At 45.0% G+C, this 18,611-nt stretch overlaps 1 protein-coding gene across 1 annotated transcript in view; it reads right to left on the bottom strand.

Annotated features, from left to right (window-relative positions):
- The window catches only part of ADGRE3 (adhesion G protein-coupled receptor E3), a 56,732-nt gene that overhangs the window by 25,500 nt on the left and 12,621 nt on the right, over nt 1-18,611 (bottom strand). Inside the window, exons 3-8 of the mRNA XM_021676170.2 lie at nt 17,632-17,754; nt 16,251-16,406; nt 10,870-10,907; nt 8,038-8,221; nt 5,058-5,177; nt 2,960-3,144 (exon numbers count right to left, since the gene is read on the bottom strand). Of these exons, the coding sequence (XP_021531845.2) occupies nt 2,960-3,144; nt 5,058-5,177; nt 8,038-8,221; nt 10,870-10,907; nt 16,251-16,406; nt 17,632-17,754 (806 nt within the window). The remainder of the gene's footprint in view (nt 1-2,959; nt 3,145-5,057; nt 5,178-8,037; nt 8,222-10,869; nt 10,908-16,250; nt 16,407-17,631; nt 17,755-18,611) is intronic.

Here is an 18,611-nt window from a genome sequence, read left to right as displayed (position 1 = left end):
CAAAGACAAAAACCACACGATTATCTCAATAGATGCAAAGAAGGCCTTCGACAAAATTCAACAGCATTTCATAATAAAAACTCTCAACAAACTAGGTATCAATGGAATGTATCATAAAATAATAAAAGCTATTTATGACAAACCTAAAGCCAATATCATACTGAACGGGCAAAAGCTGGAAGCATTCCCTTTGAAATCAGGCACTAGACAAGGATGACCTCTCTCACCACTCCTATTCAATATAGTGGATATATTGAATATACTCCAATTTCAAATTCAAGAAAAAGAAATAAATGGTATTCAATTAGGAAAGAAGGAAGTCAAACTGTCTGTACTTCAGACGACATGATTGTATATTTAGAAGACCCAAAATCTCAGCCAAAATCCCAGCCCAAAATCTCCTCAAACTGATAAGCAGCTTCAGCAAAGTCTCAGGATACAAAATCAATGTGCAGAAATCACAGGCATTCCCATAACACCAATAACAGACAGAGCCAAATCAAGAGTGAACTCCCATTCACAATTGCTACAAAGAGAATAAAATACCTAGGAATAAAACTAACAAAGAATGTAAAGGACCTCTTCAAGGTGAACTACAAACCGTTGCTCAATGAAATAAGAGAAGACACAAACAGATGGAAAAACATTCCATGTTCATGGTTAGGAAGAATCAATATCATGAAAATGGCCATACTGCCCAAAGTAATTTATAGATTCAATGCTATCCGCATCAAGCTACCAATGACCTTCTTCACAGAACTGGAAAAAACCACTTTAAGCTTCATATGGAACCACAAGAGAGCCCGCATAGCCAAGACAATCCTAAGCAAAAAGAACAAAGCCAGAGGCATCACACTGTGGGACTTCAAACTATACTACAAGGCTACAGTAATCAAAACAGCATGGTACTGGTACCAAAACAGAGATATAGACCAATGGAACAGAACAGAGGCCTCAGAGGCAATGCTACACATCTACAACCATCTAATCTTTCACAAACCTGACAAAAACAAGCAATGGGGAAAGGATTCCCTGTTTAATAAATGGTGCTGGGAAAACTGGCTAGCAATGTGCAGAAAGCAGAAACTGGACCCCTTCCTGTCACCTTACACTAAAATTAACTCCAGATTTAAACATAAAAGATGTAAACATAAAACTTAACACCATAAAAACTCTAGAAGAAAATGTAGGCAAAACCACCCAGGACATAGGCATAGGCAAGGACTTCATGATTAAAACACCAAAAGCATTGGCAACAAAAGCCAAAATAGACAAATGGGATCTAATTAAACTCCAGAGCTTCTGTACAGCAAAAGAAACAATCATTAGAGTGAACTGGCAACCAATAGAATGGGAAAAAATTTTTGCAATCTACCCATCTGACAAAGGGCTAATATCCAGAATCTACAAAGAACTAAAACAGATATACAAGAAAAAACAAACAAACCCATTCAAAAGTGGGCAAAGGATATGAACAGACACTTTTCAAAAGAAGACATATATGAGGCCAACAAACATATGAAAAAATCCTCATCATCACTGGTCATTAGAGAAATGCAAATCAAAACCATATTGAGATACCATCTCACGCCAGTTAGAATGGCAATCATTAAAAAATCTGGAGACAACAGATGCTGGAGAGGATGTGGAGAAATAGGAACACTCTTTCACAGTTGGTGGGAGTGTAAATTAGTTCAACCATTGTGGAAGACAGTGTGGCGATTCCTCAAGGACTAGAAATAGAAATTCCATTTGACCCAGCAATCCCATTACTGGGTATATACCCAAAGGACTATAAATCGTTCTATTATAAAGACACAGGCACATGCATGTTCACTGCTGCCCTGTGTACAATAGCAAAGACCTGGAACCAACCCAAATGCCCATCAATGATAGACTGGACAAAGAAAATGTGGCACATATACACCATGGAATACTATGCAGTCATAAAAAACGGTGAGTTCATGTCCTTTGTAGGGACTTGGATGAATCTGGAAACCATCATTCTCAGCAAACTGACACAAGAACAGAAAACCAAATACCTCATATTCTCACTCATAGGTGGGTGTTGAACAATGAGAACACGTGGACTCAGGGAGAGGAGCATCATACACTGGGGGCAGTTGTGGGGGCTAGGGGAGGGACAGCGGGGGGTGGGAGGGATAACGTGGGGAGAAATGCTGGATATAGATGAAGGGGGAATAGAGGCAGCAAACCACCTGGTTATGTATGCACCTATGCAACAACCCTGCATCACCTGCACATGTACCCCAGAACCTAAAGTAAAATTAAAAAATTTATGTTTAACTTATAAATTACAATTTTATATCTTTATGGGATGCAATGTGATGTTACAATACCTGTATTTGCCTACAATGTAGAATGATTAAATCTAGCCAATTTTTTTTTTTTCATTTCTTATTGGTTCTCTGAACTTACTGGATCTGTGGATCTGTGATTTGGTGTTTGACATTGGTCTGGGGAAATTCTCAGTCCCTCCCTCCCTTCCTTCCCTCCCTCTCCTCCCCGCCGCCTTCCTTCCTTCCTTCCTTCCTTCCTTCCTTCCTCTATGTTTTTTCTTCTTCTCCTTCTCATTTTTCTTCTTCTTCTGACAGTGTCTTGCTCTGTGCCCCAGGCTGGAGTGCAGTGGTGCAATCATAGCTCACTGCAGCCTCCAACTCCTGGGATCAAGTGATCTTCCTGCCTCAGCCTCCCAAGTAGTTGCAACTTATAGGAGGATGCCAGCCTGCCTGGCTTAAATCAAGCTAATTGTTTTCTTCTTATTAAGTCTTCAAAATCTCGATTTACACCAGCCACATTTCAAATGCTCAGTAGCCACAGGTGATCACGACTTCCACCCTGGACAGCACGGGTCTAGAACTGAAGCCTGGGATGATGCACACATCGTTCAGGCTGCCTCCTTGAGACCTGAGAAGCTCAAATCACACCTGTGACCCACCTTCACGTGCTGGAAAGTCAGCATCACAGGCGTGGAGAGGGACACGTTCCTTTTGGGTCCAATAGCAGCACTCACTACCTGAGAGTTCAGATATAGTCGATCTTTCTCATTCATCTCTTCAAAAAAAGTTGCATTTATGATATTTCCAAGAGAAGAATATGAGATAAAGGCAACGGCACTGGGACCTGAGGAAACAGAAAAATGGAATCTTTTTTTTTTTTTTTGAGACAGTCTCGCTCTTGTAGCCCAGGTTGGAGTGCAGTGGTGCAGTCTCAGATCACTGCAACCTCCACCTCCCAGGTTCAAGCAATTCTCCTGCCTCAGCCTCCTGAGTAGCTGGGACTACAGGTGCCCGCCACCACACCCAGCTAATTTTTGTATTTTTAGTAGAGACGAGTTTCACCATGTTGGCCAGGCTGGTCTCGAATTCCTGACTGCAGGTGATCTGCTCACCTCCGCCTCCCAAAGTTCTGGGATTACAGGCGTGAGCCAACATGCCTAGCTGAAAAATGGAATCTTTAAAAGCTTCCTGAAAGCCAGGCACAGTTGCACCTCCAGTGACTCAGGAGACTGTAATTCCAGTGACTTAGGAAGCTGAGACTGGAGGATCACTTGAGTCCAGGAGACTGACGCTGCAGTGAGCCAGGACTGTGCCACTGTACTCTAGCCTGGGTGACAGAGCAAGACCCTGTCTCAAGAAAAAGTGAATTGTATTCAGTGGAATTGAGTATTCACAATGTTTTTTTTTTTTTTAAATCACCTTTATGTCATTCCAAAACATTCTCATAACCTCCAAAAGAGTACCCATTCCCATAAGCAATCCTCACTCAGCCCCTGGAAACCACCAATCAGCTTTCTGTCTCTGTGAATTTACCTGTTCGAGACATTGCACATAAATAGAATCATACACTATGTGACCTTCTATGTCTGTAGTTTTTCACTCAGCATCACGTCTTCAAAGTTCATCCACGCTGTAGCATGGCTCAGTGCTTCATTGCTTTTTCTGACCAAGTAACAGTCCATTATATTCCCTTCCCCTCCCCTCCCCACCTTCCCCTCCCCTTCCTTCACGTGTCAGGAACACACTCAGAACACCTACTGTGTGCTAAGCTCTCCCTGGGCGCTGGCCTTACAGCAGTGGGCAGGGCAGATGCGGCCCAGTCCCTGGCGTTTTTCCCAACCTTTCCAGTCCCACCACCGCTGCCTCCACCCGTGGTCTCCTCCCAGACTGCCCAGGTTCAAATCTTAGCTCCCCACTCCTAGTGATGTCATCTTGAGCAAGTTACTTTACCTCTCTGTGCTGCCTTTGTTTCTATTTTTTTTTTTTTGAGACAGAGACTCCTCATCTCTTTCTTCACAACTCTTTCTCCCCATCTCTCTCCATCTCTCTCTCCCCATCTGTCTAATTCCATTTCTTTCCCAATCTCTCTCTTTCCATCTCTCTTCCCTTCTGTCTCTCCCCACCTCTATGATTCCATCTGTCTCTTTCTGTATCTCTCTTTCCATCTCTGATTCCATCTCTCTCTCCCCATTTGTCTAATTGCATCTCTCTCTTCTCATCTTTCTCCCCATCTCTCTTCCCGTCACTTTCTCTATCCCTTTGTATCCATCTCTCTCTCCCATCCCTCTCTTTCCATCTGCCTCTCCACATCTCTTTCTCTCCATCTCTCTCACGTCTTGCTCTCTCTCTCTCTCTCTCTCTCTCTCACCACACACACACACACCTCCCACACCCTACACTCTTTAACTCTTTAGTTGTGATTCTCTGGAGAACCCTGATGAATACACCACTGCTGTTCCTGGGGATCACCTCCCAAAGAAACTCCTCACTCAGGGTTTGCTTCTGGGTGAACCTAAACTGGGACACAGGCAGCACAGCACTCCCCTGCCCTCCCAAATTGCAAAGAAGTCCCTCCCATACTGAATAATAGAAAGCCTCCGTTTGGGGAAATTGCTTTTTTTTTTAAGGGAGAGTCTCCAATATTGCAGTTTGAGGGTAACACGCCCATTAGGGGAGGAGCCCAGTGGGCTATTTCCCCACGACTCACACAAGGACACGACTCCGTGTGACGGATTCTCAGTGCAGCCCTCACCGTACCTTGTGGGTCTCCCTGGATGATGTCACGGCAATGGATGTCCATGGAGTTCATTTGGACGTTCAAGTTGAATGTCTGTCTTTCTTCAGAGCAATTGTCTGTAATCACTCGAGTTTCAACAGCTGGCAAGAAAAGCAATGGGCCAGCTTAGCGATATTGTAAGAAGCTTAAAACATGTGCATTAGAACAGGACATGGTGGTGCATGCCTGTAGTCCCAGCTACTCAAGAGGCTGAGGCACAAGGATTGCTTGAGCCCAGCAATTCAAGCCTGGGCAACACAATGAGATGCTGCCTTAAAAAAAAAATGTTGCTGGGTGCGGTGGCTCGCGCCTGTAATCCCAGCACTTTGGCAGGCCGAGGCGGGTGGATCACCTGAGGTCAGGAGTTGAAGATCAGCCTGACCAACATGGAGAAACCCTGTCTCTACTAAAAATACAAAAATATCTGGGAGTGGTGGTGCATGCCTGTAATCCGAGCTACTTGGGAGGCTGAGGCAGGAGAATCGCTTGAACCTGGGAGGTGGAGGTTGCAGTGAGCCGAGATCACGCCACTGCACTCCAGAAACTCTGTCTCAAAAAAAAAAAAAAGTTCATAGCAGCATAAAGGGCTCACACACACTGAATGTCTAGGGATGTATTGGGCACTGAGCTGAGAGCTCATGTTGTCTTACGATAACCCATAACCTCATGAGGGACCATCCTCTTTTTTTTTTTTGATATGGAGTCTCCTTCTGTTGCCTAGGGTGATGTGCAATGGCGTGATCTCAGCTCACTGCAACCTCCGCCTCCTGGGTTCAAGCAATTCTCCTGCCTCAGCCTCCCGAGTAACTGGGATTACAGGTGCCCGCCACCATGCCCAGCTAATTTTTGTATTTTTAGTAGAGACAGGGTTTCACTATGTTGACCACGCTGGCCTCAAACTCCTGACCTCATGATCTGCCCGCCTCTGCCTCCCAAAGTGTTGGGATTATAGGTGTGAGCCACTGTGCCCAGCTGGGACCGTTCTATAGATGAGGAAACGGAAGTGGAGAAGTTAGGTAAGACTCTAACTCCTGAACCCAAGTTCTTAACTAACAGCCCCTAGCATACCACCTTTGAAGCAACAGTTCTAATCCTAGGAATTTATTCTCAGAAAATGATCTTGGACAGAGGGCAGATTTAGGTACAAGAAAGTTCACAGCAGCTTAGATGATAATGGTGGAAAATGGGAGATTAGCTAGATGTTCAACAAGAAGCAATTGATTAAATAAGTGATGATGTAGGCTGGGCACAGTGGCTTGTAATCCCAGCACTTTGGGAAGCCACAATGGGTGGATTGCTTGAGGCCAGGAGTTCAAGACCAGCCTGACCAACATAGTGAAACCCAACTCTACTAAAAATACAAAAATTAGCCGGGCATGGTGGTGTGCACCTGTAATCTCATCTACTTGGGAGGCTGAGGCAAGAGAATAGTTTGAACCGGGGAGGTGGAGATTGTGAGCTGAGATCGCGCCATTGCACTCCAGCCTGGGTGACAGAGTGAGACTCTGTCTCAAAAATAAGTAAGTAAATAAATAAATAAGTGATGACATATCCCTACAGTGGGGAATCAGCCTTCAAATAAAAATAAAGTCACAAATGAACTACAATCAAGAAAACTCATGAGAAAAAAAGGTGACCAGGTGAGTGATGGATGTGTTAGGTAATTTGATTGTGGTGATCATTCCACACTATATATGTATATCAAGTCATACTGTACACCTTAAATATATACAATTTTATTATCATTTACACCTCAATAAAGCTAAAAAAAGTTAAGCTTATGAAAACATGTATCTTAAAAGCAGACAGCCCAAGACTGGCTGTGAGTTGGAATTGTTTTTCCTGTATTTGGATGTTGGCCTACTTTTAGGTACATCGGGGGTTTTATTCTCCTATCTCCTTTTGTGTATATTAAAAGATTAAAAAAAAAAGAAGCAGGCAATAAAATAGCACTTCAAGAATGACACTATTTTATGACTGGGTGCAGTGGCTCACGCCTGTAATCCCAGCGCTTTGTGGGGCTGAGGCCGATTAATTGCTTGAGGTCAGGAGTTGGAGTAGGGATTACAGTTGTGCACCACCACGCCTGACTAATTTTGGTATTTTTAGTAAAGACGAGGTTTCACCATGTTGCCCAAGCTGGTCTCAAACTACTGGCCTCAAGTGATCCACCCACCTTGGCCTCCCAAAGTGCTGAGAATATAGGTGTGGGTGGTGGGAGTCACCATGCTCAGCCCAAAACCTGTTTTTATTTTTTGAGACAGGGTCTTGTTCTGTCATCCAGGTTGGAGTGGCAATGGCATGATCATAGTTCACTGCATCCTCAAACTCCTGGGCTCAAGCCATCCTCTCCCTCAGTCTCCCAAGTAGCTAAGACTGCAGGTACGAACCACTGCACCTGGCAAATTAAAAAAAAAATTTTTTTTAATCGATGGGGTCTCGCTATGCTGTCCAGGCTGTTCTTGAGCTCCTGGGCTCGAGTAATCCTCCCACTTCAGCCTCCCAAAGTGCTGGGATTACAGGCATGAGCCATCATGCCTGGCCCTCAAACTACATTTAAGTGAAAATTCCAGACCTGGGATTGGAAACCATTGGCAATCTTCTGAATAGGCAACTGTATTGAGGTATAACTGATGTCTAACAAACCGCACATATTAAAGTGTACAATTGGGTGAGTTTTATTGGGTGTATACACCTCTGAAACCAACACCACAGTCACGGCGGGAAGATTTCCATCACCTCAATAGTTTCCCCAGGCTTTCTCATGCCTCTGCCATCCCTCCCTCCTGCCCCTTCCTGTCACTACAGATAAGTCTGTATCTTCTAGTATTTATACAGATTTATGTAATTTACATAAATGGACTCTTGTGGTGTATTCAATTATTTTTTTCTAATTGCCTAACCCAGACCCCGGCTGCTAACCAGTTCCCCCCAGCTGCTAACTAGTCATCATTGTCTTACCCACAGTACTGTTCTGGATTTTCTGGACTTTTTGTTCTGGCGTTCTTAAGGCAGTTTCTAGAACACTTGATTCCACATCCTGAAGAATAGAGGTAGCTCTGGATGATATTTCTTGTCTCTCTCCTGTTCTCAATAGAGTCTGATTGGTGAGAAGCAACTCAAAATTGTCCACAATTTTTTGCAGCTTTGAAGACATAAAGAATTTTCCTTTTTAAAAAATGTAATCTGTTAAGTCCCCACATCCAAAACAGCAGCAGAAAGTGCGAGAAAGCAGGCTCTGGAGCTGGAGGAACCACGTTCAAATCCAGGCACTCCACTATGTCCCAGCTGTCTGACCTTGGGCAAGTCGCTCAATCACTCTATGTCCCAGGACAGGAAAAGGAACTCATAGGGTTTTCTGGAAGATTAGAGTTAACACATGCTATGCTTTTAGGACAGTGTCTGTGCCTGGCAAAAGCTATGTAAGGGTGAGTCATCATTATTATTTTTGAGACAGAGTCTTGCTCTGTTGCCCAGGCTGGAGTGCAGTGGTGGGATCTCAGCTCACTGCAGCCTCCAGCTCCTGGGTTCAAGCTATTCGCATGCCTCAGCCTCTTGAGTAGCTGGGGCTACAGGTGCATGCTACCATGCTTGGCTAATTTTTTTTATGTTTTATTTTTTGTATAGGTAGAGTCTTGCTATGTTGCCCAGGCTGGTCTAGAACTCCCGGGCTCAAGCGATCCTCCTGCCTTGGTCTTCCAAAGTGATGGGCGTATAGGAGTGAGCCACCGTGCCCAGCTGGGTTAGTTATTATGAACATTTTTTTTGCCAACAAGGTAGTGATAAGTTTATTAGCAACTGGACAGTGGTTCTCAACTGGGGGGCGATTCTGCCACTCCCTCCACTGGGCACATGCGGCAATGGCTGGAGACATTTTGGTTGTCACTGTCACAACAAGGGCGTGGTTGCCACTATTGAAGCGGTGTCATTGTCTGGGGTAAATACCCAGAGTTTTTCATCTTGTGCCAAGAAGATTAAGGACATGGACACACATGAGGAGTGAGTTTAGGAGTGGAGGTTTAGTAGGCAAAAGAAAGAGAAGAGAGGGCTGGGCGCAGTGGCTCATGCCTGTAATCCTAGCACTTTGGGAGGCCGAGTGGGGGTGGATGACCTGAGGTCAGGAGTTCAAGACCAGCCTGTCTAACATGGTGAAACCCCATCTCTACTAAAAACACAAAATTAGCCAGGTGTGGTGGTGCATGCCTGTAATTAAGGTGCTCAGGAGGCGGAGACAGGAGAATTGCTTGAACCTGGGAGGCGGAGGTTGCAGCGAGATTTACCATTGCACTTCAACCTGGGCAACAAGTGCAGAAAAAAGCTTGATCTTCAGCCTCCTGAGTAGCTGGGATTACAGGCATGCACCCCCCATGCCTGGCTGATTTTTGTATTTTTAGTAGACATGGGGGTTTCATCATGTTGGCCAGGCTAGTCTCAAACTCCTGACCTCAGGCGATCCACCTGCCTTGGCCTCCCAAAGTGCTGGGATTACAGATGTGAGCCACTGTGCCTGGCCGGATTACGTGATTCTTTATTCGTTCATGACTTCAATGACCATTGAAGTCTTCAACTCCTAATTTGGGGTCGGTTTTCTTCCTTTTCTCAAGAAGCTTACAGTCTAGGGATTGATTACGTGATGTGATTACATATTTATATAAATGCTGTCAGTTGGCCAGAGACAATGATGATTACCATTGAACACCTGGGTCTCTTTTGTGTAGCTGTTCAGCAGACCTTAACACACTCTCTCTTAGCCTGTCTTTCTCGGGCTGGGATAGATTCCTGTCTTTAGAGGGCAACACACACACACACACACACACACACACACACGCACACACACTCATATGCATGTAACTACATGCACAGTGTGTGTGTCTGTCTATACTGATGTCTATAAATAGATAATAGATACAGTCTTCTCTTGGTATACACATGGTGTTGGTTCCAGGACCATCCCTATATGCTTAAATCCATCCATGCATGCTCAAGTCCCACAGTGGGTCCTTTGGAACTCGCTCATGAAAAGTCAGTCTTTCCTCTTTGTGGGTTTTGCATGCTGCCAATATTGTATTTATTTATTTTTTTTTCTGAGACAGTCTCACTCTGTCGCCCAGGCTGGAGTGCAGTGGCACCATCTCTGCTCATTGCAACCTCCACTCTCCTGGATATAAGTGATTCTCCTACCTCAGCCTCCCGGGTAGCTGGGATTACAGGCATGCGCCACCACACCTGGCTCATTTTTGTATTTTTAGTAGAGATGGGGTTTCACCATGTTGGACAGGTTGGTCTCGAACTTTGACCTCAAGTAATCTGCCTGCCTTGGCCTCCCAAAGTGCTGAGATTACAGGCTTGAGCCACCACGCCCGGCCGGCAATACTGTATTTTTGATTCACATTTGATTGAAAAATGTCTTTGTGTAAGTGGATCCCTGCAGTTCAAATGTGTGTGGTTCACCTGTATATATGGTGATATCTCTATAGTCAGCTATGTAATGATACACATGGTAGTATACCTAATGGCTATATCTATCTATCTAGCTAGCTATCTAGATATATATAGATATATGCATATATACCACAGTTATATATAGTATATAATTGTATATAATATGTGAACAATGTGTAAACATGTACTATTATGTAGCAATATGATATTATATGGTAATAATATTTTATATATTTATATATGACATATACCTCTTGCCCTAAATCCATCCCCGTTTGCTCACTTTGGGCTTTGTATTTGTTACCTGATGTTTGTTACTTGGTTAGGGTCCAGGGATCAGCCTCCACTCACCTGTTTCCCGCCTTGGGTTGTCTCTGAGGAGGTGGCGTCTGCAAAAGACGTCATGAGGGAGTTACTATTGGAATTGAGAGTGTCCAGGTAGAGGGGTGGGCAGGTGGGGTAGGTAACGGGGTGGGCAACTTTGCACCTAGAAAGGTGAAAGTCTGAACTCACAGTTTTTGTTTATTTAAAATTTTAAAATTCTTAATTATTATTATTATTATTATTATTATTTTTTTTTTTTTTCTGAGACAGGGTCCCATTTTGTTGCCCAGGCTGGAATGCAATGGTTTGATCTCGGCTCACTGCGACCTCCACCTCCTGGGCTCAAGCGATTCTCCTGCCTCAGCCTCCAAGTAGCTGGGATTACAGGCACGCACCACCAGGCCTGGCCCATTTTTGTATTTTTTTTTTTAATTGCACTTTAAGCTCTGGGACTCATGTGCACATCCGCAGGCTTGTTGCATAGGTACACACATGCCAGGTGGTTTGCAGTCTCCATTGTCCCATCACCTACATCAGGCATTTCTCCCAGTGTTTTCCCTCCCCAGCCTCCCCTCCCCGCGATGTCCCTCCTCTAGCCCCACCCCCCAACCTACCCCAGTGTGTGATATTCCCCTCCCTATGCCCATGTATTCTCATTGTTCATCACCCACCTATGAGTGAGAACATGCAGTGTTTGGTTTTCTGTTCTTACGACAGTTTGCTGAGAATGATGGTTTCCAGATTCATCCATGTCCCTACAAAGGACAGGAACTTGTCATTTTTTATGGCTGTGTAGTATTCCATGGTGTAGATGTGCCACATTTTCCCTGTCCAGTCTATCATTGATGGGCATTTGGGTTGGTTCCAGGTCTTTGCTATTGTAAACAGTGCCACAATGAACATACATGTGCATGTGTATTTTTAGTAGAGATGGCGTTTCGCCATGTTGGCCAGGCTAGTCTTGTCAGCCTCATGATCTGCCCACCTTGGCCTCCCAAAGGGCTGGGATTACAGGTGTAAGCCATCGAGCCTAGTTTTTTTTTTTTTTTGAGACAAGGTCTCACTCTGTTGCCCAGGCTGGAGTACAGTAGCACAATCTTGGCTCACTGCAACCTCAACCTCCTGGGCTCAAGCAATCCTCCCACCTCAGCCCCCTAAGTAGCTGTAGCTGGGACTACAGGCCTGTACCACCACACTTGGTTAATTTTTTTTGTTTTGTTTTGTATTTTTTGTAGAGATGGGGTTTTGCCATGTTGCCCAGGCTGGTCTTGAACTCCTGACCTCAGGCGATCTGCCCACCTTGGCCTCCCAAAGTGCTAGGATTACAGGCGTGAGCCACCTCACCTGGTCTCCAAGTTATTTTCTTCCACCTTGGCTGGAAATTACAACTGAAATGGCTGAGAAAACAGAAAATTAGAAGCCTTCTGTTTTTAAAGTCGTCCTGGCTGGGAATGATAACTGAAACAGAAGCATCCATGGCTGGCCATCAGCTGTTAGTGAAGACTTTTGTGTCGGTTCCTATGCTTAGTGAGAACATCTCTATTTCAGAAATTTGACGAAGGGTGCACCTGTAGTCCCAGCTGCTTGGGAGGCTGAGGCAGGAGGATCACATGAGCCCAAGGAGTTCCAGACCAGTCTGGCCAACATAGCAAAACCCTGTCTCTGCTAAAATTACAAAAATCAGCCAGATGTGATGGTGGCGGGTGCCTGTAATCCCAGCTACTCGGGAGGCTGAGGCAGGAGAATCCTTGAACCCGGGAGGCAGTGGTTGCAGTGAGCCAAAATCACACCACTGCACTCCAGCCTGGGAGACAGAGCGAGACTCCATCTCTGGGGGTGGGGGGAAGGACAAGGAAAGGCTAGCAAATGTTTACATATCTGTTATCATTAAGCTGAGGTTAAATCTGTACTGATTCTATGTCTTGCTTTTCAGCTGAGTCTATTTGCCTAGTCTATTAGTCTATTTCAGGAGTTATGATCGTGCCACTGCACTCCAGCCTGGGCAACACAGCAAGACCCTGTCTCCGGGGGAAAAAAAGGACAAGGAAAGGGTAGCAAATGTGTACATATCTATTATCATCACGCTGAGATTAAATCTGTACTTATTCTAGATCTTGGTTTTCAGTTGAGTCTATTTGCTTAAAAGCACAAACAGCTTTGTTTTAATACTGAACATTTTATCTTAAGAGCTGAAGAATTCTGACTTACAACCCTGAGTTTAGAATATGTTTCTTTCTTTCTTTTTTTTTCTTTTTTACCTGCCTCCCACATCAACAGTAGAATATGTTTCTTATAGGAAACCATATTCACTGTAGAAAACTGCCCTTTTGAACCAAAGCTGCACACTTTGCCCTTCAGTGGGGGTGGGAGTTGCTTAGACCTACCAGCCTTGGTAGTAACGAACCCCAAATGGGCTCAATCTTTATAAAAGGACAGTGCAGAGCTCTTAACATTAGGAAAACAACCAAAGGCATCTTCATTTTTTGGTAAAATAAGGCAATTTTAAGAGATTAACATCAGAACCCAGGTAGAATCGCAGTCTGCTTGTACATTGTCAACAGAGGCGCCCATTGCTTAGTAAAAGACAGATTTACGGCTGGGCACTGTGGCTTATGCCTATAATCCCAGTATTTTGGGAGTCCAAGGCAGGAGGATTGCTTGAGCTCAGGAGTTTGAGACCAGCCTGGGCAACATAGGGAAACCCTGTCTCTACAAAATAAAAATACAAAAATTAACTAGGCATGGTGGTGCACACATGTAGTCCCAGCTACTCAAGAGGCTGGGGAGGGAGGATCACTTGAGCCCAGGAGGCAGAGGCTGCAGTGGGCTGAGATCATGCCACTGCCCTGGGTGCTGTCTCCAAAGGGAAAAAAATAATAATAATAAATAAATAAATAAAAAGACTGATTCACTTTGAGTGTCTCATTAATTTATTCATTCATTCTACAACTATTTATTGAATGAACTAACACGAGGAACATGAAAAGGGTGAATTTATGATCCAGCAACTCTTTCTTCCCCTTTTCTTTCACTTTCCCCACATGAACCCCAGTCTACGTTTAGAGCTCATGCAGTCTCTAGACTCTGGTGTGGATTCCAGCTTTGAATCTGGGGAAGTATAGGAACACGGGCTTGAATCCTGCAGGAGCTCCTGCCACAGGCAGAAAGAAATACTCTTGATATTAAAGAGGTATCTGGAGTTTCCCATGGCCTCACTAGTTGGAGCAGGAGTTCTTTTTTCATTCTTATGTTAATTCATTCAGCATTTATTGAAGGTCTGTAGTACGACATTAGAATGTATTGTTGGCTACACTAAATTCTAATGTCATATTGGCTTGGTTCATGCCTGTAATCCCAGCACTTTGAGGTCAAGGCAGGAGGATCGCTTGAGCCCAGGAGTTTGAGACCAGCCTGGACAACATAGTGTTACAGTGAACCCCAAGTGTCTCTTCAAAGAATCGGTATGTCAGTATGTTCAGTTCTCTTATTCTTTAATTCTCTATTTTAAAGTTTAACTTCCTTGTAATTCCAGTAAACAACCTTCTCCACCAGTTCTAATCAGTAATTCACATCTATTCCCCCTTCCCCCACCATCCTGACTCATCTCAGTCACTTGCTCACCCCTGGCTACCTGCTCTGACCCGCCTGTAACTGTCCTTCTCGCCAAAACACCCACCCTCCCACTCCAGCTCGGACCCCTGCTCTTTTTAAAATAGTCAATTCGGATTAGTCTAGCTTGTGCAGTCTAACCCTAGCCAATAGGGGATGACACAGGAGTAGGGACGACCCCCGTCAGGCATAACTACCCCTTCCCGCCTTGTCCTAGCGTGCGGCCACCATTGTCCCGTCTGTACACCATACCCTTCTATAGAAGTAAACTGCCTTGCCGAGAGGACTTATTTTCGAGGGTAATTTCTTTTGTAGCATCAACATTTTACTTATAACAATAGCGAGACCCCCCTCATCTCTTCAAAAAAAGAAGAAATTAGCCGGGTATGGTGATTCACACCTATAATCTCAGCTCCTCAGGAGGCTGAAGTTGGAGGATTATTTGAGCCTAGGAATCTAAGGCTGCACTGAGCTATGATGGTGCCACTGCACTCCAGCCGGGGTGACAGACTGAGACCCCATCTCTGAAAAATAAAAGTCTTTCTCTTATTATCCCAACAGCAGCCAATATCTCGTGGGTGATCTGCCAACTCTCATCTCTTTTCTCATATAGACTTTTCCCATCAGTGTTTCCCGTGGGAGTGATCGTGTTTATATGACACAGCACCTCTCCCTGGACACAGCGCCAAGGGTGCACATGGGGCTCAAACTGGCTCAATTTGCTCATTCCCGAAGAATTTGCAATGGGGTCTTTGAGAGAGTCAACTGATCTCTCTTTGGTTGGTTGGTGCAACAAAAATGGTAAGATCTGGAGTGGTTGGTGGGCATATTTCCTTTTTTTTCTTTTTGTTTTGAGACAGACCTTCACTCAGTTACTCAGGCTGGGGTGCAGTGGCGCAATCTCGTCTCACTGCAACCTTCGCTTCCTGGAATCAAGAGATTCTTGTGCCTCAGCCTCCCTAGTAGCTGGGATTACAGACACCCACCACATCTGGTTAAATTCTATTTTTAGTAGAAATGGGGTTTCGCCATGTTGGCCAGGCTGATCTTGAACTCGTGGTCTCAACTGATCTGCCTTAGCCTCACAAAGTGCTGGGATTACAGGCGTGAGTCATCCCTCCCAGCCGGTGGTCATATTTTCTGTCCTGGGGTCTAGGAAGCAGAGAAAGCCAGCCTGCAGTGAAAGAGAAGAAAGGAGCAGATACAAGGATAATTCCAGAAGCCCAGCTGTGTTCCTGTCCTTGCAGGGCGTGGCCACACATCCTTTTCATAAACCCATCTCTTCTGCCTGTTAGCCTGAGTGAGTTTCACTTCCTTGCAGTTCAAAGACTGTGGTCTCAATCATCACCTTATCACTTCCTCCATCTCCAAACAACAGTTCCCTTTCTCACCCCATTATTTCCCTCGAGTTGAGCTTCCTCCTTTCCTTTGTTTTCTTCTAGTTCCCTGCAGAAAATAAAAAAGTACCCTGGCCCCACAACAAGAACATCTTTTCCAATGTTAGATTCAATAAAAAATGAGGAAGGACTCTTGTCTGTAAGAAATTCCAGCACTTTGGGAGGCCAAGGCAGGTGGATCAAAAAAATTAGCCAGGCATGGTGGCGCACGCCTGTAATCCCAGCTACTCGGGAGGCTGAGGCAGGAGAATCGCTTGAACCCAGGAGGCGGAGGCTGCAGTGAGCTGAGATCATGCCACTGCACACTCCAGCCTGGGCAATAGAGTGAGACTCTGTCTCAAAAAAAAAAAAAAAAAAAAAGAAAAAAGAGGAAGGAAGGCAGGAGGATAGAAATGTTCTTACCCTGACAGGTGTTCTCGCTGGAACCCTTGAACTGTGCATCCCCAGAACGGAGTTTATATCCTGGGACACAGTGACAGTAGAAACTTCCTTCGACATTCTGACATGCAGCATTTACCCCACAGTATACACTAAAGGGTGGTTGACATTCATTAATATCTGGAACACAAAGAAGGAATTGCGTCATTCATTCAGCAAAGATTTATTGAGCATCTACTATGTGTCAGGAGTTGTGCTCTTTCCCCCAAGGTCTGCCCGGCTTTCCAAGACAAATCAGTTTAGGTCATGCTTATCTTGGTTTTTTGCTTTCTTCATTGACTTTGGCGGGATTCTCCAAGAAGCAGACATTGAGACAAGGATATAAGTCCAAGCACTTTATTTGGGAGAGGATCCGAGGAAACACTGGGAGGGATGTCGTGAAATGATACAAGAAACTATCTTTTTTTTTTTTTTGAGAGGGAGTCTCGCTCTGTTGCCCAGGCTGGAGTGCAGTAGAGCAATCTCGGCTCACTGCAACCTCTGCCTCCTGAGTTCAAGCGATTCTCTTGTCTCAGCCTCCCATGTAGCTGGGATTACAGGCGCACGCCTCCATGCTTGGCTAATTTTTGTATTTTTAGTAGAGATGGGGTTTTACTATGTTGGCCAGGCTGGTCTCAAACTCCTGACCTCATGTTATCTGCCCGCCTCGGTCTCCCAAATTGCTGGGGTTACAGGTGTCAGTCACCGTGCCCGACCGTAACAAGAAACTATCTTAAATGAACCACCAAATTTCCAAAACAGTCCCCATTTTGCCTCCCTTTCGCTCATGCCTCTGGATGACTTGTAAATTACCACTGGCCAGGTGCAGGGTTCACGTTTATAATCCCAGCACTTTGGGAGACTGAGGCAGGAGGATTGCTTCTCTACAAAAAATAAAAAAAAAATTAGCTGGATGTGGTGGCATGCCTGTAGTCACAGCTACTTGAAAGGCTTGAACCCAGGAGTTGGAGGCTGCAGTGAGTATTTTTATTTATTTTTTTGATCAGAGTCTCGATCTGTCACCCAGGCTGGAGTGCAGTGGTGCAATCTTGGCTCACTGCAACCTCTGCCTCCCAAGTTCAAGTGATTCTCATGCCTCAGCCTCTAGGGTAGCTGAGATTACAGGCACCCACTACCATGCCCAGCTAATTTTTGTACTTTTAGTACAGACAGGATTTTGCCCTGTTGGCCAGGCTGGTCTTAAACTCCTGACCTCAAGTGATCCATCCGCCTTGGCCTCCCCAGGTGCTGGGATTACAGGCCTGAGCCACCATGCCCAGCCTGTGGTGAGGTTTGATCATACCACTGCAGTCCAGCCTGGGCAACAGAGTGAGAAACTGTCTCTTAAAAAAAAATACTTCTTTACCTTTACATATCTCCAAGGGGAATGTGAATAGTTTCTGTCCAGATCCAGAAGTATATCCCGGGTCGCAGGTGCAGTAAGTATTATTGACACAGGAAGCATTTTCAGGGCACTGAGGACAGGAAGCTGCAGGGAGAAGACAGACAAGTTAAATGCACTGAGGCCACAAGCTCACCTGTTATAATTAGGCCACCCCTCCGTATCACCTGAGGTCAGGAGTTCAAGACTAGCCTGGCTAATGTGCTGAAACCTCGTCTCTACTAAAAATACAAAAATTAGCAGTGTGTGGTGGTGCATGCCTGTAATCCCAGCTACTCAGGAGGCTGAGGCAGGAGAATCACTTGAACCTGGGAGGCGGAGGTTGTAGTGAGCCCAGATCACATCATTGCACTCCAGCCTGGGTGACAGAGGGAGACTCTGTTTAAAAATAATAACAACAAAAATAAGTAATACTTAGGCCTTGCCTCTGGGCAGGTCCTCTCAAGCCTGAGGAAGCCTGTGCCTTTTCCTCTTGTGAGATCTCAGCACATTAAAAAATTAGAGCTACCAAACCATAATTACAGGAAAAAGTGGAATTCCTGTGCATGATCAAGGACTGGGGTTGGCATTAAACAAATTAATTTTAGTGCAGACATTTCTGATGCAACATAACTGTGTTATTCTCAAAACCACTGCAGAATTTACACAAAAGAGGGCTGGGCACAGTGGTTCATGCCTGTAATCCTAGCACTTTGGGAAGCTGAGGTGGGAGGATCACTTGAGATCTGGAGTTCGAGACCAGCCTGGCCAACATGGTGAAACCCTGTCTCTACTAAAAAATACAAGAATTAGCCGGGTGTGGTGGCAGGTGCCTGTAATCCCACTGATGTGGCCCATTCCATCCCCAAATGGATTAGGACCTGACTCTAAGCCCCCAAGTCTCAGCCTCTGGTTTATCCATCTATTCCTGCTCCTCTCCTCCTGTCTTTTAACAGCTGTCGCCT

This window comes from Aotus nancymaae, unplaced genomic scaffold, assembly GCF_030222135.1.
Source record: "Aotus nancymaae isolate 86718 unplaced genomic scaffold, 86718_ANA_hifiasm-v0.15.2.pri h1tg000028l, whole genome shotgun sequence".
Lineage (NCBI taxonomy): Eukaryota > Metazoa > Chordata > Mammalia > Primates > Aotidae > Aotus > Aotus nancymaae.
This window is presented reverse-complemented; position numbering and strand designations above follow the sequence as displayed.